This window comes from Cebidichthys violaceus, unplaced genomic scaffold (genome assembly GCF_023349555.1).
Source record: "Cebidichthys violaceus isolate CVI_PGR_0920_01 unplaced genomic scaffold, fCebVio1.0.p SCAF_12, whole genome shotgun sequence".
Lineage (NCBI taxonomy): Eukaryota > Metazoa > Chordata > Actinopteri > Perciformes > Stichaeidae > Cebidichthys > Cebidichthys violaceus.
The window spans coordinates 8,166,335-8,188,481 of NW_027176285.1; the positions used below are offsets into that span (position 1 = coordinate 8,166,335).

At 43.2% G+C, this 22,147-nt stretch overlaps 2 protein-coding genes and 2 long non-coding RNA genes across 9 annotated transcripts in view; 3 read left to right on the forward strand and 1 right to left on the reverse strand.

Annotated features, from left to right (window-relative positions):
• Positions 1 to 1,273, forward strand: part of car15 (carbonic anhydrase 15) — a 3,065-nt gene extending 1,792 nt beyond the window's left edge. The window contains exons 7-8 of the mRNA XM_068705525.1: positions 63 to 223; positions 310 to 1,273. Of these exons, the coding sequence (XP_068561626.1) occupies positions 63 to 223; positions 310 to 534 (386 nt within the window). The 3' untranslated portion in view covers positions 535 to 1,273. The remainder of the gene's footprint in view (positions 1 to 62; positions 224 to 309) is intronic.
• Positions 1,274 to 3,326: 2,053 nt separating this feature from the next.
• Positions 3,327 to 19,604, reverse strand: setd1ba (SET domain containing 1B, histone lysine methyltransferase a). Of its 4 annotated transcripts, none has more exons than XM_068706132.1 (19): positions 17,429 to 17,705; positions 17,028 to 17,179; positions 16,644 to 16,742; positions 16,068 to 16,338; positions 14,958 to 15,079; positions 13,384 to 14,499; positions 11,129 to 11,881; positions 10,372 to 10,545; positions 10,196 to 10,289; positions 9,892 to 10,103; positions 9,725 to 9,797; positions 9,262 to 9,642; positions 9,016 to 9,138; positions 7,858 to 8,880; positions 7,372 to 7,538; positions 7,136 to 7,261; positions 6,854 to 6,973; positions 5,970 to 6,107; positions 3,327 to 5,841 (listed from the first exon to the last, which is right to left on the reverse strand). In XM_068706132.1, exons 1-19 carry the CDS (start codon positions 17,487 to 17,489, stop codon positions 5,668 to 5,670), a joined length of 5,379 nt encoding a protein of 1,792 aa, XP_068562233.1. In that variant the 5' UTR covers positions 17,490 to 17,705; the 3' UTR covers positions 3,327 to 5,667. The 4 variants fall into 4 exon arrangements, with proteins under 4 accessions (XP_068562233.1, XP_068562234.1, XP_068562232.1 ...); XM_068706133.1 differs by having other exon boundaries at positions 7,858 to 8,550; positions 8,692 to 9,138; XM_068706131.1 differs by lacking the exon at positions 17,429 to 17,705 and adding an exon at positions 19,568 to 19,604 and having other exon boundaries at positions 7,858 to 9,138.
• LOC137869040 (uncharacterized) lies at positions 7,259 to 7,714 on the forward strand. Its single transcript, XR_011102260.1, has 2 exons — positions 7,259 to 7,419; positions 7,539 to 7,714. It is a non-coding gene; the product is annotated as an uncharacterized lncRNA (long non-coding RNA).
• On the forward strand, positions 12,151 to 21,997 carry LOC137869039 (uncharacterized). 3 transcript variants are annotated; one of them, XR_011102259.1, is made up of 4 exons: positions 12,151 to 13,209; positions 14,964 to 15,089; positions 18,402 to 19,939; positions 20,274 to 21,997. It is a non-coding gene; the product is annotated as an uncharacterized lncRNA (long non-coding RNA). The 3 variants fall into 3 exon arrangements; XR_011102257.1 differs by having other exon boundaries at positions 18,402 to 21,997; XR_011102258.1 differs by lacking the exon at positions 12,151 to 13,209 and adding an exon at positions 14,588 to 14,790 and having other exon boundaries at positions 18,402 to 21,997.
• The last annotated feature ends 150 nt before the right edge of the window (positions 21,998 to 22,147 follow it).

Sequence of the window (22,147 nt, forward strand, 5' to 3'; positions counted from 1 at the left end):
TCCTGCCTGCTGTTTCTGTTGTTTGTAACTGTTCTCATCCCGGCTGTGTATCCTGCCTCCAGGCCAAACTACTAAAATCAAGCCATTCCCGCTGATGAACCTTCTGCCAAAGCACAACATGAGTCAGTATTACCGTTATTACGGCAGTCTCACCACCCCTCCGTGTTCTCAAGCGGTTCTGTGGACTCTGTACGAAGTTCCCATCTACATCTCGTGGTCCCAAGTAGGTCTCTTATGTCTTTCTCTGACAGAAAACAATACAAATGGTTTCCTGAGTGCTCTAAATAATCATTTATCTTTTCTCCTCAGCTGGCTCAGTTTTCCTCACAGATCTTCTCCACAGAAGAGGATGCAGAGCAGGTGACACCTCTGCAGAACAACTTCAGACACATCCACCCCACCTTCAGTCGCATCGTCTCCGTGTCCAAAGACGGCAGACTCCTCACGGGGACGTCCAGCCGTCCCCTCAGGTCAGATGTGTCACTGCATCTGCTTCAGATCATTTTGCTGGGAAGCTTAGTCTCTGGACTTTAACGACACGTCAAGTCAAAACCGTGAAACACAGCATGGCCATACAAAGATGGATTCATGTGCTGGATTAAAAATTGCATTTAGATGATGACCAGCAAAGAATAAATATTAAAAATACAAACTGTGAATAAAGTACTGTAAAATGTTGCTAAATGTTATGATTGTGCTATGCAGTCTCTGCAGGATTAACTTGATTAGTGCATTGAAAATGTGATAAAATATGTGTCTCTTTACTAATAGTTTGATATAATGTGAGTTGCATTGAAATGTGTTTTATGGTGACAGCCATGTGTGCATTTATGACTGTAGGCCTTTTTCACTGAGAGAAAAAAAGGTACAAACATAACATATATGCTCTTCTCATTTAGGTGTGAGCCACAAATATTACAATGTAAGGGATAAAAGTAAAAGGGAAAAAAGGTATTGTGGGTATTTGATCATTAATCAAAGTATTGTCTGGATCAAAAGTCTAAATATTTCAAAAAAATACAAAAATGTTATTAAATGTTAATCTCATAGGGGCTAAAAAGAAAGTGAACGAAAAATGATTGTTAACCATAAAGATGTGTTTGAAGTATGACATATTTTCATAACACAGATCTCAATGTTTCAGTCAAAAACAAATACTATGTGGGAGCATTAAAGAAAGTTACGTTTTACTAATATATGATGTTATGTTGGCACAGTTCATGCCACCACATTGATTAGAAACGTTGTATAAGAACAATAAAGGTGCAGTGAAGCAAAAGGTGTTAAGTGAGGAGTAACCTTTTTTCATGTTAATAGGTAAGAAACTGCAAAAATTAATTGTTGACTATGACTTTTTTACACATACTAAACTATGATTTTTTTTTTTAAACTTTTTTTTGACATACTAAACTATGACTTTTTTGACATCCTGACCTTTTTCTGACTTTTTTCGACATATTTCATGATTTTTTTAACACACTATACTATGATTTTTTTATGAATTTTTATGAAATACTATACTATGATTTTTTTCGACATACTATACTATGACTTTTTTATAACTTTTTTCGACATAATATATTATTTTTTTTAACACTATACTATGACTTTTTTCACATACTATACTATGACTATTTTATTAAATACTATATTATGACTTTTTTCACATACTATATAAATTACTTTTTTGACTTTTTTTGACATACTAAACTATGAATTTTTTTGACATAATATTTTAAGATTGTTTTAACACACTATACTATGATTAATTCATGTTTTTTTCTGAAATACTATACTGTTTTTTTCGACATACTAAACTATGACTTTTTTGACATATTTTATGATTTTTTTAACACACTATACTATGATCTATTTCGACATACTATACTATGACTTTTTTATAACTTTTTTCGACATAATATATTATGATTTTTTTAACACACTATACTGACTTTTTTCACATACTATACTATGACTATTTTATAACTTTTTTCGACATAATATATTATGATTTTTTTAACACACTATACTGACTTTTTTCACATACTATAGTATGACTTTTTTATTAAATACTATATTGTGATTTTTTTATGATTTTTTATGAAATACTATACTATCATTTTTTTAACATCATAAAATGTAAAAAAAATTGTGTGAATTTTTTTTTTATTAAATACTATACTATGACTTTTTTCGACACACTATACTATGACTTTTGTATGACTTTTTTTGACGTACTAAACTAAGACATACACTTTATGATTTATTACTGATTTATTTATACTTTATGAGGCTATTTGAATCGATTTGACAACACGAGAGGAGAGTGGAGGAGGAGTTGAATGCTGTTAATGGTCCTAGTGCCCACATTTTCCTATTGCCTTCTGAAAAATAATATTCTGTGTGTGCATCATTTGCATATTTGCTAGGACCCACCAGCATCAGTGTAAACAAGCAGCAAGTAGAGAAGGACTCGAGGCTCCATGGAATGACTGCAAAAACACCTGCAAGAACACATATCAAATATGGGTTCAACACTTACATGTAAGTTCACAGTTAACTTACATTTTCTAATAATATTTGCTGTATTCAAACAATACGCATCTTATTCTGTGTCACATTTGCTGTTGTTGTTTTTGAGTAATGAGAGATTATTATGCAAAAATGATCCAGTGAATTGTAAATCTGTGGCTGAGGTGACATGAGATGTTAAAATAACACAACCCAGCAGGCACATACAATCTGTGACAAACAAGTTTAACTGGGTAATCTGAACTTGTCTCGTCACATCAACAGCGATAAAAATATGACATCATGACTCGGAAACAAAACAAGAGAACACAGTTAGAGCTGCATGCTTTAGACAGGCTCGAGTCAAACAGTTGCTTACGTCACAAAAAGTTACCTGAGCCTTCACTCTCTAAAAGCCTGACGTGAGACGACAAAGCAAAACCATTCAAGTCTCAAGTTTTGACCTAGTAAAAACCTGGGACATAAAAGATAAATAAATGGTTTCTCCTTCCTGGATCCTACATTACACATGAAGAATCTACATTATCCTTTACATAGAATCTTTTCTTTAATCATCTACAGTAAGTACTGCATCCACCACTGTCTTATTGTTACTGCTGGTGTGAAACATACTGCCGGTGTGTGTTTGCTGGAGAACAGGGAGTCACATGACGAGGTCCTCCATGGAGCCAGCCTGACACAGACTCATTGTTTGGGTAGCTGCTGCCTACTGTTTCCATTCATGAAAAGTCAGCACCAGTAGGACTCTGAGGGGTTATTTCAGACGACCATCCGTCAATGAATAACAACCGCCGTTTATGGATGTATGCAAAATTGCTTTATTTCCAATTTTTCCTTTTTCATACATTTGTTGTGTAATAAATAGACATGAGAAACAGGCTGATGCTTCAATCCTCTTCCCATGCCGATTCTGCACCTTTTCATTTTTTTCTCCACACCGCAAACAACTTTTCATAGAATTTACAACAGAAAATAAAAAACAAAAACAAAGCTTGACACAAGCTGAATTTCCTGCTACCGGTTCATCGCTCACCTCATATGTTACATAGATCTCTGAGCGGAGTTCACGTAGCAAATCCCAGGGGAACAAAAATATATATATATATATATATATATTTTTATATAGTATTCACAGTTACTCTATGTACACATTTTTAGGATTACAAAGCAAATGGGCAGAAAAAGAAGACGTTTCTACAAGAAACAATCTTTCAAAAAGGGAGGTGGAGACTTTTCCTGTACACAGTGGGCCTTTTTCTTTAAATAAACAACCCTTTTAAACCTTCAGATTCCTTTTACAGATCCCTGAAAATACTTTTAAATACTCAGTCTTTTGTTTAAAAAAAAAAGAGAGAAAGATGTATCTTAAAAGTGTTACCCTTATGAAGATAAAAAAAAAAGCTTTAGATCTTCTGTACAAGTTATCATATACAATATAAACATCACTGGTGGAAAAAAAAGAAAAGAAAATCTCCTTAATTTGATCCAACTGAATGAAAAGCAGTGACTGACTTGGTCTTGAAGGGGGGATATGATTGGCTGAGAGGGGGCGTAAAGCAGAAGTGCAAGCCTCAAGTGCATTTACAATTATTATTTTTTTCTTAATTAGATTATAAAGAAAGAACAACCCTTGCAGGAGGGCTGCTGGGTTGTAATAACACTTCTTCTGTTTCGCAGGAAACATTGAACACTGGTACAGTAATAAGTGTTATAGTTGAAGAGGACACAAACATGAGACATCATCCCAGGTACAGATGAAGGAACCTGAAACATCATCGCCAAACACCCGCGGCGGTGAACAAATAGGCAGCAATTCTTTGCACATGCATGTTAACGCAGCACTGGGCGACAGAAACGACTTCTATGTCCGTCACCAACCTGCTCAAGTTACACTAAGACAGTTACACATTCATATGGCACTTAAAATAAGGAAATGGTATTTCTTCATATGCTGAAAACTGAAGTATTTTTCAAATGCTGCCCAGTGGATGTAGAGGAATTGATTCAATTAAAATTTTCTTGCTGTGTATGACTGGGTGGCATACTACGCTGTGGCCTACAGGAGGCAGTGCACTCAAATTCTCTCACTCTCTCACACACACACACACACACACACACACACACACACACACACACACACACACACACACACACACACACACACACACACACACACACACACACACACACACACACACACACACACACACACACACACACACACACACACACACACACACACACACACACACACACACGATAGTGTCTTTGAAGAAACAAGAAAGAGGAGAACTCCCTCAACAAAACTGGAAAACACTGGACTATCAGGAATACAAATTTTGCACGTCACCTTTAACTTTTTTTTTTTTTGCATAAACTAATAGGAAGCTGCGTGATCCATTATTGGCTGGTGAAAGCAGGTGTGACTTCCTAAATATTCCAGACTTTGTGGCAGGATTTAACCATTTGAGTTGCTTGAATTTCTCTCATCAGTTTGATTCACGTCCAACAAAACTGGTGCAGAGGAGGTAGGAGCGAGAAAGCAGGGTCGTCGGGGCGCGACACTCCGCCGTCATCCCATCTGCTCAGATGCCCGACCACGTCTTCTCCCAAAAGAGAGGCGTTTTCCTGGCGGGCTTTGTGCGTCTCAGCAGTGTTAGTAAGCAGCTGAACATGTTGTTTTTCTTTCTTTTTTTTTTTTGTACCACGTGTGGTGTACGTAAAGCTTATGAGACAAACGAGATAAAAAAAAAAGAAAAAAAAGAAGTGGAAAACTGTACAAACCAGGAGAGGACGTGGAAGGAGCTATGCTGAAATACTGTCCGAGTTGAGAGGATGAAATGCTGCACCAGCAAGTGTTTGAGTAAGTTCTGGGTCACTGGCAGACATAAAAAACTACGCGTTTTCTATTTTCAAGAGCACCATAAATCGTAAACAATCTAGAGTTGAATGTGTGAAGAGGGCCGTACAGACGACTTGCAGCTTTCTTCTCCTCGATCAAAAAAAAACCAACAATAAAACAGATCTTCCCACTTCAGTTCCTCCTCGTCCAAAGTCTCAACATCTTGAAAACTTGACTGAAATTTAAGGACAGCACTTTTAACAACCTGGAGAAGATTGACCTCGCATGGAACTTTAATTCAGCGTTCCCCTACAGTTCTCCGCCCCACACAAACAGGGGATCTTCTCATCCTCGATGGGGAACTTGTAGTCGTAGGTGATCTCCTCGTTGACATTAATGGGCTGTCTGGAGTAGATCACAATCTTCTTTTGAGACTCCACTGTGATGACCTTCGCATAGCAGTTGGGCTGAAAGAAAACATAATAGAGATGTATTATTATTATTATTATTATTATTATATTAAAATCTTTGTTTCCGTTTCATGTACGTGGTGCTGAAACTTTTAAAGAGGAGCATCATGCTGATGTTGTCTTACATTGCAGCTGTGGTTGATGAAACGGGCGAAGTTGCCACACTTTGTGGCATCTATGATCGTGTCGTGGTCGACGCGGAACATGTAGCTGCTACCGATGCCCTCCTCCTCATAGCGCTTCTCCCGCATGTCCGCAATCACCTGCCAATGGAGGATGGCCACTTATTAGAATTCTGACGGCTTTGAAATTAAACTAATGGCTTTATCCGACATAGAAATCCACTGGGCGTCTACTACAACCCCATCTCGCCATCAGTCAACATATCAACCGCTCTGGTCCTTCAAAGCAAAATAAACAATCATGCTTGGTTGTAACCGTGTCTTTGATGCTGTGATTGGACTCAAAGCATCAATGTTTGGTTATGTCCCTGAATATTTGACAAAATTCGAATAAACTGTATTGTGCAACAGATATTTTCTATGCAAACTCACAAGTTGACACATATACATATATATATATATATATATATATATACACGTATATATATATATATATATATACATATATATATACGTATATATATATATATATATATATATATATATATATATATATATATATATACATATATATATATATATATATATATATATACGTATATATATATACGTATATATATATACATATATATATATACATATATATATATATATATATATATACGTATATATATATATATATATATATATATATATATATATATATATATATATACCCACACATGTACACATATACATATATATAATATATATATATAATGTAGAATCCATCATAAATCTATAAATAAATTCAGATCAAATAATTCTGAGTAGATGAAAGCAAGTAAAATAGTCAGAAAGTAATCATTGTTTACATATCCACAGAAAAAGAATGAACTCCCTCTCACCTGTCTGATGTTTTGTCCCACGTACTCTATCACCATCTCATCTGCGGCGATGGGCTCCATAGCAAACAGACCCCAGTCGTGGATGTGTGACTTGCAGAATCTGATCCTTTTCTTACGGAACTGAAAGAGAAAGAAAAAAAAAAAAGCATCCAGTTAACTTTTAATGATTTATTCTGAAAAATTGCAATGCTGCCCGTCTGTCTCGTGTTCTTGCTCACTGCCGTTTTTATCAAATTCAGGGGGAATCAAACATAGAGCAAAGTTCAGTTTGTTTGTGTTTACCTTCAGCTGGTTGAACTTCAGCAGGTCGCTGTCACACGCGAACGAGGACAACAACCGTCGCTGCTCCGACCGCCGCTCCGAGCCAGCTCTGGTAGAGGCGTGGACCTGTGCAGGAATACTCATGCCCTGCAAAGAGAAGACTGCGTTAAATGTGTTCACCCACGCCACGCATCATGCCTCTGAGGGTTTTTACGTGAACACGTTCACAGGAGTCGCACGTCACAATCCGATCTCACCTGCGTGTCGACCGACAGCTCCTCTGACTGCAGGTCTGTGCTCTGAAGGTACTTGATCTTGTCCTTCTTGTCGATCTTGTAGTATCCCTCGCTTCGCGCGCAGCCAGTCATGTGATCTCTCATGCCGTCGTCTCTTCTCTTTTTCTTCACTCTTGGGATGTTGGTAGGTGCAGGGAAGTCAAGGAAGAAACGGAAAAGAAGGCCTTGGGCCACAGCTAAGATGCCAAAACAACAGGATCTGCGATACTAACAGCAGCCAAAACGTTCCTAGTTTTCACCACCAGAGGGGGCTGCTGTGTGATGCAAACACTACAAAACAGCCTATTAAAAAAATAATAAGGCACTTGTTTTCTTTTTTTTTAATGTGTCATTTGACTGGACTGATTAAAATGGTTTGTAAAGCACTTTGAACTGTGACATACATAGAGAATAATATTAATGATGACATTTGGTGTAAATCAGCCAAAGTTGAGCAGTAAAGGATATGAGGATGGTTGACCCAGAGCGTGTCGTTGAGCCAGTCGTTGCCGTTGTCCTGCTGGAGCATCTTGTCATACGTGATCTGCAGAAGCCGTATGTCTTCGTCATCTATGCCTTCGTTCCAGATGTCGTACAGGATGGTCATCTCCTCAAACTCGAAGCGTGGATTGAAGTACGGCCGGGGAGGCGAGGTGACGGGGGACAGGCTGCCCAGCAGCAGCTCCTCCCAGCCTCGCCGTGCCCTCCGCGTCGGCTTCACGGCCACAGGTGCCTCTTCTTCGTAGGACAGGAATCCGTCCTCGTCGGGTAGGACCGTCTGGGGCTTCACGCCTCCTTCCCTGAAGTCCAGGCTCGGGTGGTGCGGGGACTTGGCGGAGATCGTATGCGTGGACAGATCGCCGAGATGAGCGACGGGAGGCAGAAGGATGGACTCGGACGAGAGCTCCAACGACTCATCAGCTGCAGAGACAGCTGGAGTCTTTTTGCCTTTGGGTCGCCCAGGTTTCCTCTTTGATGGGGCAGTATCTGACAGCACAGGCACGTCCACAGGGAGACCGGCAGGCAGACCTTCAGGGACACTGGCTGAATGCTCCGTTCCAGCTGACGGGGCCTGGCTGGGCAGAGTGCTGATGGGCGGCTCTTTGAAAACGGGTCTCTCGTCCAGGCTCTCGGTGGATATTTTCCTATTAAGAGCCAGTGCTGTGGGGTCAGGGAAGACAGGGGTGAAGGTTAAGTCTCTTCCTGGAGTGCGGGGGACTCCAGCGCTAAGGACAGGGGATTGTGCAGGGTAGGAAAAGGGGCTACCGGGGATGTGAGGGGAGCTGAGCAACAGGCTGCTACCTGTCAGCGGGGCATCGCCGCCGGGCGTGATGGGCACAGTGTCCGTGCTCTGGGACTTGCCCAGACTTCGGGTGCGCTCCATCAGGTCCCTGCCCGGCGTGCGGGGGATGTCCTCGTCTGTGGGGAGCCGGGGCCGCAGAGGGAGGTCAGGCAGGGGACCGGGGGGCGGATGAAGTAGGGATCGACCTTCTACAGCCGGGTGAGGAGGGAGAGGGAGGTGCATTAAAGATGCGGAGACAGCTTTGGGTACAGGTGTATTAGTATCTACGGGGGACGGGGCTAATCGACCGGGGGTGCAGGGTACTTCCTCAGGCTCTGTTTTACCTTTGGCTTTTGTCTCCTGGTCGCTGTCGGGCAGGGCGCCGGTGGGAGTGGGCGGCCGAAGGTTTGCTACATGCTCCTTCACTGCAGGAACGTTACCGTCCACGCTGATGTCTCGCTCTTTGACTACAAGACAAAAAACATATATTGATTTAATGTAACATCTGACATACATTTTTCCCATATGACAAGTACCAGTACCTCTGTTGAAATGATACGTTTTCGCTGAATAACACAGCAGACTCTCACCTGGGATGCCTTTGGGTGATGGAGGCTTCACGTCCTCCATCACCTCCGCCTCAGGACTAGGAGGTCTGCATTTGGATTTGCCGCTTAGCTCCTCTCTGCTCCTCTGGTCCTCCGTAACCTCCGCAACCGTCCCCGAGGGAGGGCATGGTTGCTTGGTCTCTGCCTTTCCTTCATCTTCATCAGAAGAGGAAATTGAGGAAGACGAAGAGGACGAGGAGGTCTTCGCCACTTTGCTTTCAGGCTCCACATCTTGCGCTGCCCCCTCCTCCTCTTCTTCCTCCTCGTCCTCTTCCTCTTCCGAGCTTAACTCGTACTCAGAGGAGTCTGCGCTTTCTGCTGAGGAGTCTGAGCTGGCTTTGGAGGAAGCTGAGCTCTGCCCTTCTGAAAGACATGTGGAGGAGAAACGATAAATCACAGGAAACAGCGGAACTGAATTAAAACAACGGTTTTATATTCAAAGTACCTTCGTCAGACGAATCTGAGGAGGCGCTCTCACTGGAGGAGTCTTCATCGTCACCCTCCTCATCGCCACTCTCCTAAGAGATGATAACAGATCATGAAAATGTTAACAAAATGCACAAATAGTCAATGCCACACTATGTGAATAATCTAAAATTTAAGACGGCTTACTTTTCCTGATGACAGCCTATCTGCAGCCTGTGCTTTATCAGGCTCCTCCTCCCTGTCGGACAACGACTCCTCTTCCTTTCCTGAGGTGTCCACCTCCTCCTCTCCCTCGCTGTCCAGTTCAAGTGGCCGCGAGTGCCGTCGCTTCGCTGACCCACCGTCGGCGTCCATTTTGGAATCGTCCAACGGGAGCTCTGCTGGGTCTCGATCCCGGTCTGACAAAGAAAAGCCAAGAGACAAAATTTTACAACACCAAAAAAAGGGAAATGATCACAAGTGTAACCGTGTAGACCAAGGAGAGCGTTACCTTCATCCTCCAGCTCGTCGTCCACGGGAGTGGACGGTCGTGCTCGTTTGTTGTCCCCCGATGTTGCAGCCTCAGGCGGGTCCTTTCGTTTCACCTGAACACAACATGCGACCATTAAACACCAACAGGCGGTGCAACTGGCGGTGTCCATGTCTACTTCAGGACAAAGAGCTTACCTTGAAGGAGGGCAGGCGGATGGCCCCTCGTAAACTGATTCCCAGGCCGATCCCCTCGTAGCCCAGCCCCTCGCCCTTGTTCCAGTTCTCCAGCAGACTTGAACCCATCGTCTCTTTGGGTTTGGGTCTTTCTTCTTCCTTCCCCTCGGCACCCTTCACTGGAGTCAAGGAAACCTGTGGAAAATAACGTGATGTTTTCATAGTTATTGTATGAAACCTCGTTATCGTACTGAACATGTCTGAGTTGAGTCTACGGATCAGTTTTCGTTGTTTAATTTACTTTTCAGCACTATTTTATCACAGCAACACAACAACAACGTATTCACAACATCATCTTTTTTTATTCAAACAACGATTTACCAGCTCAGTTTTTAATGGCACTTGTTTAAAATTATATTTAGAAAACAATATTTATTTAGGTAAGATTCTTGTGGATGTAGATTGTAAAGCAAGATAGATGAGTTAAAACTACAGACAGAGGTCGTTTTAATTCTTCTTCTTCAATAATCCTCTAAAAGCATCATGTTTTGATTGCTGATTCGCTGCAATGTAAACCTGATAACTGGTTCTTGATGTCACTAAAATTCATGGTTTTATTATATATAAATAATTCATATAATATGGACATTATTAGACTGTTTTGTCAATTTACTTAACAGAAAGTGAAGACATTTTGTTCGTATGTGTGGTTATATCTCTCTTTGCTTCTGTATCTGACCCTGTATTTGTATCTTGGAAGGTGAAATGAGTGACTTACCTTTGCTGAGTGTTCCTTCTTTTCCCACCAGTCATCAAAGGCTCTAAACGCCACCACCTCCACCATTTTGCGGTTGAGGTCCCTCTTCATGATGGCCTTCAGCTCCTTGACAATGACCAGCAGCACACCGTCAACAGTGGCCTTGTGTGGATCCTCCTTTTTAGTCTCGTATCCAGGAGGAGGAACAGTAGGGTTGAACTTTGGTACACTGGGATGCTGCCATTGTTGTCCGGGTCCTACTGCGCCGGTATCAGGCGTAGCCCCCATAGCCAGAGGCGCGTAGGGTCCCCCATACGGCCCGGAAGCCGCAGCGCTGTCCATAAAATGTGGATATGGATAGGGGCCTCTGGTCTGAGCCATGCGACTCAGCATCTGCTGCTGCATCTGGAAGGACATGGGAACGGTGCTCCACTGTTCCCACCGCAAGCAGTTCATCAGCTCCATTTGCACCAGCGGCATCATGCTATGAGCGTAGGGGACCATGGGCGGCAGCATATGGTGAGGCACTCCGGGATGACCGCCCAGGTGCGGATGTCCCGGGACGGCGGCGTGAGCGGCCAGGTGGTGATGGGAGATCTGGAAGCCGACCTGGTGCGGGAGAGGAGGGAAGCCGGGAGGCGGGATGGAGATGGTCGGCATCGGGGACACTGCAGAGTTCATCACGATGCCTTTGCCACATTCTCCACCGCTGGTTGGCGTCCCGGGCATCTCGTCGTCGGAGATCTCCATGTCTTCGCCTGACGACTGATGGCCCTGTGGGAAAAACAAAACAACCCGTCAGGACTACGTGAGGTCAACGTCACAGGTTACACAAGCACAATCATCTGCCCTTCTCATCTCCACTGAGCAAACGCCATTGAGTTATGAAGACCTTGAGATAAGGCTGAAAAGCTCAGGAAAAAGCTAGTAAGTGGACTTTGAGTCAAACCAGCCACCTTTAGCTTTAACATTAATTATGGGTATGGTTTTTGCCTAACTTTAAACATACGTTTATACAAACACATATAGCCATTCAAGAACGTTGGTGGGGAAAATTGAAATCAGGAAATATCTGATACCTGCCCTCAATACCATCCTACAGTACTCTAAATTTGGTTTGATACCCAGTGAATCATTCATAATACGGGCAAAAAAAATTATCTACGTTCTGATCGGAGTTCAAAGTTTAGTCTGCAGCGAACACAGTCAAACACAACTGATCCAGGTCATTGGTCAGCATGTTTCCACACAGAGCTGTTTGCTCTAGGCAACAGACTATTAATTCCTAAAACCATACTGGATAATGTCAGTGCAACACTTGTAAACACATCGGCATTTTGAGTCTTCTTCCCTGCCGTTTATTATCATAAAAGGATTTATAAACTGCTGCAGGAATGAAACTAAAAGGAGAGTAAACTCAGCACGGGAGTGGCGTTGTTATCCAAATGACCTGTTTGCACTGCTTGCTTTGTGATAACTTGAAATATGAGACATGAGACGCTGCGGCCAATCCTGACTGTCAGGCTCAGCAAAAACCAGGAAGTGTGCTGTTGAATGGGGCTAACTGCCAAACTGTGTTTTCCTCTGTGCGAGCATGTGGCGAGTGTTAGAAAGCGGAAATAAGAGTTGCTCGATTCCCCCCCACAGCAGAGCAGCTCTTATTCCTCCAAGCACAACACCAAGTGTAGAAACACAACATCACAGGCCAGATGGCGTTACTATGACTTCAAACAAGGAGATCAACTTCATATGAATGTGAAGGTATTTGTAAGGCTGTGAGTTCAAACTTTTCATTCATAACTCAACTGTTTTGCCAGCGTTAACAAGAAATGTTACATCTTTTACATGCATGTTCATAGACTATTGTGCAAACATAAACACTTTTTACAAGTAAAACACTTCTTGTTAGTCGTTTTAAAATCACATTTTTACTCTGCATAAACAGCAGAGGCCAACTGAAATAGCAAACACTTTTTTTGTGCTGCCTTTATACATAGATTGCTGTGAGATCTTCCTTCATGAGGCATAATGAAGTTTACTACGATCACCTTGCACTGAAGGCAGACGTCACCTCCGGTGTCCTCAGTGTAACTGTCACAGCTGTGAGTAAACATCAGCGCCGTGGTGCTATCAACTAACCAACACTGTCAATGCAAGCTCTTCTTAGCAACATGTGGAACCATGAGTTGTTCTTTCGTGTGAAATGCAACTTAACACAGGGAAATATAAAAAGTATTGTTTCCCATGTAAACATACAAGGAAAATATGTGTCTTACCATTTCAACTTTATCAGTGGGAGTTTGGCCTCGAAAATGTCCATCTTTGAGGTCATTGTTGCTCATCTTCTCCTGGACAGGAGAAGTGATTCTCTTGATCAGGGAGGCCGTCCCGGGAATTGGCTCTTCGTCTTCCGAGTCTGGCAGTGGGGTCGGACTTATATCCTCCAAGCCTGTGCTAGTGGGACGGGAGTTTTGCTGGCCACCTTGGGAGCCGCCTGTGTAAGGGGGGATCGGGGACAGCTGAGAGGACGAGGAGGAAATCGGACTCCCCTCCATACGCACCTCGGTGTCCGAGTCTCGCTCCTCCAGGAACGGCAGCAGCTTTGTCCTTTTCTCCTTGAGGAGCATCTCAATGCGGGAGTCCAGGCTATTGCGCTCTGGGTCGAGTGTGGGGGAGCCGGGCGAGGGGCAGTGCTCTGGTGTTTGAGGAGGAGGGGTGGTCGGGTGGGGCATGGGCTCTGGCGGGGGCTCTGGGATCGGAGGAGTTTCTGGTCTGTCCTTGACGGGCATAAAGTCAGTGGCGGCAGCCAGAGGCGGCTGCGGTGGTCGGAGGTACTCGCCCTCCCTTTGGGCCGGGTGATGGAAAGCAGGCTCCGACGGGGGGAACGCGGGGGGCAGAGGAGCCTGGTAGGGCGAGAAGGCCGACTTGAAGTTGGGCGTAGCAGGTAGAGGCGCTGTGTAGGTGAAGGAGGGAGTGGAGGGTGGAGGTTCAGGCGGGGTGAGCTGGTGCTGTTTGAAGGACGCTTGCTCAGACGACGACGACGTCGTACTTCTGTACATGTTGCTGCGGTACTGAGGCCTCTCCGGTCTGCGGTTGTACGCATCCTGGAACTTACTCTCGTGTCTGCGAGATTTGTAACTGCCAGAGCTCTCGGCCCGGCTGGACTGGTACGCCGGCGTGGACTGCCGACTGGAGAAATTGGAGTCCTGGGAGAAGGGCGTACCCGTCTGCCGTGGGGTATGAGGGGTTCCCTGGGACTGGGGTGTGTCCTGCCTTAGGCTGGAGTAGCCCGTCTCGTGGGACAACGGAGTGGTGGAGCTGCTGCTGGGTGGCAACGTTGCTCCGGCCGCAGACATGCTGCTCTCCGACAACCTGCGGATGGGCTCGCAGGCCTGAGAGGAGAGAAACCGGATCGAGATTAATCAAGGTGTCACAGGCAATAATTACATTTCCCAATATGCACCTTCATAGATCCTTTCTTTTGTTTTTTATTAAAACAACTAGTAGATAAGTATCCCAGCACAATGCCCGAGGTATCTTGTGCTACGAGGCCAAAGTTCACATTTAGGTGGCTTTGTCATTTCAGTCCACAGGCTCGGGTCTGGATAACATTTCCTCTGCTCGACTCTACCACCTGCTGCGCTGATAAAATGGATTACAGATAAGGATGTCAGCTTAGACTGGTCAGTTATTTCTACAGAGCAACACTACTATTCAGTACTCACCAGGCTGACATTGTAAAAAAAAAAAAAAAAACTGTACAAAACTATAGTATTGTTTAACTTTAATGGATTTCTAATAAACACATGGAACAAAAATATATTTTGCATATTGTTAGATGCATTTTTACCAGTAGGGCTTCTGCCAAGCTCCGAGGGGAAACTTCCCTGGCCTCCTCTCCACCAACGGGCAGCGTCTGCGGAGTGTAGCTGCCGTTCATCAGGAGCTGGAAGTACCGGAGGCGATTCTCACCTGCAGAACGGTAAACACGCGTTGGTCTGATGCCAAGTCTATAAAGAAGGCTTAAAGCCTGCACGCTGTATTAAAACTAATCTGGTGGCTGAACTCAAATCTAAACATTTGAAGACACACAAATGCAGTTCCCTTTCATAGTAAACACGTTCCAAATATTTACAACAGGAACATTACAAACTAAATTTCATGTAATTTGTACCGGCCTATATATGAACTGTACACTGTAAAACTCAGTTCAATAAATGTTGTTAATGTACATTAAGTAATCTGGGAAGTTACATGTACTGATACAGTAGATGTTGTACTATAACAACACAAACATGTCTTAATACAATTTACCATATCCTCCACTGAATGCAACACTCGTTAATTACAATTATTAATAATAATTACATTATTAAGACTATTCATGAAAAGAAAATGAAATACATTTGTGGGAATAATTCAAGAGAATAACACTTGTGTAGCCAGTAAAAACTGTACATTAAAAACAGCCATTATTTTTGCCTGAAAATGAGCACAGATGCAAAACTTTTGCATGTCAACATACTTTACATTGTCTTAAAGAAGAATTAAAGTTGTTGTTCTGCATTAGTCGGAAGCAACAGCAGAGTCTTTGACTCTTAACAATGTTACAGACAGAACATCTAACTAAGATTCATTGTAATGTGACTCAACAGAGACAATGTGAATCTGACAGGTTGTTTACAGGTCTGATATGAAGCACAGTGGGAGTACACAGCACCCTGAGCGCAGGGCCTGTGGGAGCAGCCTTACATTCAATGAAATTCAATTACCCCACATTACCAGGCAACACACGTGTACATTTACACACGTGATTGCTGTCCTCCTAATAGTTAAAAACAAGGCAACATTGTCCACTATGAGTGAACGTCTCTCTGCTGCAGCAGCAGCAGAGAGACTCGATCCTGCATGAATGTAGGTTACACATCTTTTCCCTCTGAATGACTGAATCACTGTTTACCTTTCGGGTCCAGCTCCACGTGGATGAAGTTTCCCATAACAGACGTCTTGTGAAGCGACTGCACGGCCACTTTGGCCGCTTTCACGTTCTCAAAAACAACTTTGGCGATTCCCAGGTGCTTTTTGTTCTTCGGATTGTACAAGATCTCGACCTGCTCGATTTCCCCAAATTTTTTGCACATGTCAGAAAGAAATCCTTCCCGAATGTTGTCGTTAAGCCGGGCGAACGTCACCTCCTTTGGGGGCACGGGGCCGATGTAGCACTCGTCGATCTAGAAGAAGACGAAGAAGAAGAAGAAGAATCAGAGAGGGGTTAACGTCAGAGGTGCTCTCGGGTAAACGCTGCACCACGTGCGGCCGTTTCTGACAGCTGACACGAGAGTAGCACCAGAGTGGTTACGATGAACATGCAAATCCAGTCAAACCCCAAGAGCAGAGCGTGTTATTTTGGTTTTAACAGCCCCCTCCGACATCATCATTTCACCCGACATCCCAAAGATGAGTGAGGGGGGTGTGTCTGCAACTTTTTGACAGCCGAGGAAAAAGCTGGACTCAGAGCTTCTGTCAGAGTAGATACCTTAAATGTCGGCACCGGAAGGTCCGTCTCTTTGTACTTAGTCCAGAGTCGACCGATCCTCGGGTCTCGGACGATGTCCACCGGTGGTATCCCGGGGTTCTGTAGGAGAGGGGGGAAGGGGGGGGGGCATACTGTTATCCATACTTTCACAACTTCACACGGTGAGAACTTGTTGCAGAGAATTTTTGGCACAAACCAAACGCTGGTCGGTGCATTAAAAATGAACCTCCCTTCCGAGACACCGGAACGTGCCCGCGGCCACCGCACCGACAACACAGCCACATTGTAACCCCATCATGGAGGTCGGCCACTCGGTTACTATTGTGGCCCGTTTCACCCGCGGGTAAAACAAAAAAAAAAAAAAAAAAAAGGCGGTCCACTTACGGGCATGCTGAAAGTCTGTCCATCGTAGCGGTAGAGTTTGTGCGAGCCCTTCTTCAGCGCTGGGTCGATGAGCAACTTGTAACTTCTCCAGTGGTGACTCCGCTTCTCCGCCGAGCCGCAGACGGGATGACTGTCCATGCCGTTCGCCAAACCTGAAACGACAGGCAGCGACATGGAGAGAAGAGCTATCGTGAGGCACACACACAAAAAAAGAAGCTAAACCCGGTCCCGTTGCCAGCTCCCCCCCTCCGACACTTTAAACGTTGCAGATGCATGGCTTCGGTGGTACGGAGGGGGGTAACCCAAGAGAGAGAGAGCGAAAACGGGACCTAGCGTATATCCCAGTGACGGAAAACAGGCATTAGGAGGGCTGGAGAAAGAGGAAAAAAGAACAAGCTTACTTGAACTCTGCTTTCTGCCATGGTCTTCGTTCAATCTGTTTTTCTCCCCTGGCTTGGACATGGTTCGTCCGATCGAGGGGTTATTCTTTAATTGACGAAAAGACGTAGTCGCTTTCCTTTCGCCGCTCACATTTACATGATTTAGCTTGAAGAATACTGCCTCCTTTTCGGCGAGAGCCAACACATATTGTGTGCCTCTGGTCTGTAGCTTCTGTCTCTTCCACAATACACCGCTAGGCTTGCCCACCTCCGACGCGAGCCGCACTTTCGCTATAAACTCATGTCTGTTTCCGCTGGTCATTTAATTACGACACGGCCTTGAATGCAATTGTAATGTTTTATGCGACTCGGATGATAATGCTCGTGTGTCTAAATATTATTATAATAGATCTTGTAACGGCTCGGTGTCGCTAAATCTCTAAATCATGTTGTGTGGAATCTGTCGATTGCATTTACCAAAATGGCAAACACAAGCTAGACACAGGGGCAATATCTTCTTAACTGCCCCGAAAGGCTAATAAAAAATGCTCTGGTCGCAGGTTTTTGTTTTTTGTACAGCCCTGTGCTCGGTCACTAATTCACACATGTCGGGCTGATTTTTTTAAAAACGAAAACAATCAAATGGTGACACCGCTGCTTAGGAGCGAGTTGACTGCTAGTGTGAAATTACTCTCAGATTAATGCGATTATAATACGAAACTCGGTCGGTAACGAGTTGTATTTACAGGCAGGCTAATGCTTGTAACCGTTGGAATGCGGCGGTGGGTTCTCTGTCAGTCAGTCTAATCCAGACCAACAAACTAGAGCCAAACCGTTGTGTTTGGCCCTCGCTTTTAAAACAGCTGTGGAGTTTTTAATTATAAAACCTTAACCCCGTATGGATTTCTCTTTTTTAATTATATTTCTGAACTGCATATTGTCGACAAAAAAATAAATGTTTTTTTTTTGTTTGACATTGCCTGGTGTTTTGCAGTGCTCGGGCAATTGGCTGGTTAACAGCGGCAGCTCAGCGGGCCAATCAGAGCGCAGCAGCAGAGGAGCTGTCTGCTATTAGAGGCACGGCTCAGGAGTCCTTCAACACAGAGCAGAGAGAGGGGGCCGAGCGCTCTCGGCAGCCATTTTCCTGAAACAGGACTCAATGGCCTATATGGGTTTCCTTTGTTCCAAAAAGGGATCTTACACTTGATTTCCTCATCTCTCACGGACTATGATAAAAACTATGATTCCTCCTTTTAAAGGATTGAGAAGAAGGAAGAGAATGTACTGGATGTAATACCCTGTGACATCTTGAGCCTTTTTTCCTCTGCCTGGAATCCATCTTTGTCTTAACTAGGTCATGGCACACCCATATAATAGTATTTATATTTCTTAAGTGAAAAGAAACCAATGTTGTGAATAAACAGTTGTGTGATCTTGCAGATGTTAAATTAAGGGGGGGGGGGGGGACAGTTAAAGTGATGTCTGATTGTTGGCATTGCACATATGGCCTTGTAGGATATGAGTAACAATGAGTAAGTTCAACTCTTTTATAATAATTTTAAAATTGTTTGTTTATTCATTAATGTAAAAATGTGAGGCATGCAGTTACTGTTATTAAAAATGTTTTTCTGTCACTTTATCTACTGAGCTATCTATTTGATCACAGACAGTTTGGCATCTGTAATAGACAACTTTATTCAATATGTTCACTGGCATGCAGACATGTAGATATACATCAGTCCAGGTTACATGCCACTGCTTCTCAAATGACAGAAAGCAGGCCATAATGGCCTTTTGCTAAATAGTTTATTGTGCTGCCTGGATATTTGACTGTTGATTGATAACTCATTTGCTTTGATTAATGACTTAAAACACTTTCCTCTCACAACAGCAATGCTTAACACCCGTGGTGGCTTGTGTGCTGTAGACTACCCCTCCTACAACCGTGGAGACAACTTACAGAACGATTACGTTTGTGCTGACCATTTGCCATATTAGAAGCAAATGCGTCCAAAGTGTAATCGTCAGCTTGACCTTGTTTCAATGGCATATTTAAATGTCTGCAAACGCCCAGTAAGAGAGCCTCCTACAGTTTCTACAACAGTTAAAAAAATAGACTGTCAAACTTAAAGAGAAAACTGTTATGGTGAAAATATTTACCTCAGCACTTTGGTGAAATGCAGTTAACAGGCCTAAACGCAGGGGCAGAAGGAATGTTTTCAGCTCCATCTTCGGATCCTCTAATAATGGCATTAATAAGGGGTGGGATAGCATCTCCTGAAAAGGAAGGAATCCATTAGCACGAAAGATAGAAAGCTCTTTTGAAAACTTTTTTTTTTTTTTATCAGTAGGCATTGCCTCTCAGCCTGCGAATATGCATCTTCAAGCATCATATCTGTGTGGGCAATATGCAAACCATCTCCTCTCTCTCCTTGAAGACAGGATTGCAGTCAAGTAGGCAAACACTTCTTCAATTTCGACATTTTTAACTGAGCTACATCATATAAAACCAAGGAAATGTTGTTTTGAAAGGTAATGGATTTTGAGCTATTTCACTTTATTTGCCAATTTATGTTTAAATGTAGGTTTAATGTTATACTACGAGACAGACATGAACAATACATAATTGTGGTTAAAACGCTATCATCAAAACTGTATTGCTTTTGTAATATTTATATATAACTCGTATTTTTGTTTGATATCGTAAACTTACAGTTTGCATTCAAAACATGTAATCCAAGTCTTAAACGAGGAAATCTTATGGGGAGAAATCTTGTAAATTTCACTGCTTCCCTTTGGTGATAAGTAGGCTACACTTGCTTTGCTTTCTCTGCTGTTCTCTTGTCTCAAAATGGCTTCTTTACAGACAAAGGAGAGCACTGTGCTGTAAAATGTTGCTGCGCCATAACTGGGAGAGGCTCGTTCACTCGGTGAGAGAGCCACGCTCCGGGGACATTTCTCGGCGATACAACAGGAAGTCTTAACACCGACCGACGCATGGGGCGATTTCACTCGAATAGGTGTGTGTTTAACAAGACGTTTTTTTTTTAAAAAAAAAGAAGAAAAACTGTCCACCGTTCGTAAAGGGAAGGAAACGTTGGGAACGTGGCGCGTTCAGGCTGTCGGTTACTGGGCTGACTCGCCCTGCAAACGGCAGTAATCCGAGAGCTCTGGACTGTTGCCATGAGAGCTCGAGCGTGTTGTTGCAACCCCCACACTGCTATATAAGGTCATCAGGAATTCTCTGCAGCAGCCCTGTTGTTCTGTCTCTGGGTGAAAGTAACACTGGGGGTGCTTTCGGGCTTCAGCGCGTGCTCTGTAGCTCGAGAAAAAAAGTCCGGCGGATCTCTTGGACCGATTATTTTTAAGTGCAACAGATCAGAAAATACAAACTCAAAAGATGCGTAAAGGAGTTGAAAAGAAGGGGGCCTTAATTCGGTTTTAAGGTGGGCCACTATACGGTGCCTTTTACGCACTCCCTTTTTTAGTGTGTGTGTGTGTGTGTGTGTGTGTGTGTGTGTGTGTGTGTGTGTGTGGCGCCTGGTGCTTATGAGAACACAGAATTGTAGTTGGTGTGTCAGAGGCCTGTTTTTCTTGTTATCCACTCCTAGCTCCGGCTGCCAAGTGCGCGCATTCCTCCATTTGCAGGTCACGAGGCTGCAGCCAGCACTCTCCTCTGTCCTAACCCTGCTTTCTAGATCCCCACCCCCCACCCAGTGCAATGGGGACAAAATGTGAGGAAGGTTTTATGTATGTGACAAAGAGGAACATTTTGCGTTCAAATCCGCCAATGAAGTTATTTATAGGCCTTTGTTTAGAAAAAAAGAGAGAAAAAAACACCTCCTCGGTGGGTTCGCCATTCAGCTTTGCGCGCCGCTGACAGACTGGAATATTCCACACAGAGGATTGGCCTCTCTTCTGCGGGACAGCTGTCTCTCTGCACGACGAAAAAAATCATTTTTTGACAAATGTTCTTTGTTTATTAATTGATGAAAAGGGGTTCTATACGTATGGACATTTTGTAGACATCTTCAGGACAATTTAATATCCTTTTTTATATGCAACGTTATTCATTTGTTAGGCTACCAGTTTCACCTTGTAAGTCAAACAAGCACTTTTTGTACAATTATGCTGGTATTTTTCATAGCTTGTACTACACCGTACCGTTTTGCAGAACCTATTGGGGCACATGAGTACGGTTTTATGGCTTTTTCTATGGCGTCAGAATAGCAGGCAGTCAGGCAAACTGCTCTGCCCTTTGTTTCTCTTTCCATGTTTTCACAGCCTTTTATTTTGACGGATTATTCGCTGAATCAAATCAGGTATCCTATGCACTTTGTGTGTTTTTTTTAATGTTTTTATTTTTTTATCTATAGGTACACTCGCTTATTCAATGTGTTTTCATTCGTGGTAGGCTCCTGTATTCTATTTTAAATATTGTCTTTTCTTTCTAGGTCTTAAATATTTGCAAATCTAGTGTATCATTAGTGTACTATTCCACAGGACGGCTTGTGATGTAGTCTCTTACTTGGCAATATTTTCACCTGTCTGTGTTCCTGAAATGTTTAAATAAATAGATTTATACCCTCATTCCTATGTTTTATTGTTTTGGAAATTGAAGCAGGTTGCTTTTCTTTTTTGATGGACATTTATTGTAATATCTAACTTTTGAATGATTTTAGGCCCATTTTTAAAAATCTATTTTAGCCTATCATGATACGACACTAAATTACACAGTGA

Bases quoted from the DNA above. Each gene is read 5' to 3' on its own strand.
- setd1ba (XM_068706130.1), bottom strand. From the start codon at position 17,489: ATGTCCAAGCCAGGGGAGAAAAACAGATTGAACGAAGACCATGGCAGA. The intron at 10,546-11,128 runs GTAAGTCACTCA...TATTTTCCACAG, and splicing joins AGAAGGAACACTCAGCAAAG to GTTTCCTTGACTCCAGTGAA. The intron at 10,290-10,371 runs GTAAGCTCTTTG...TGTTGTGTTCAG, and splicing joins TCCGCCTGCCCTCCTTCAAG to GTGAAACGAAAGGACCCGCC.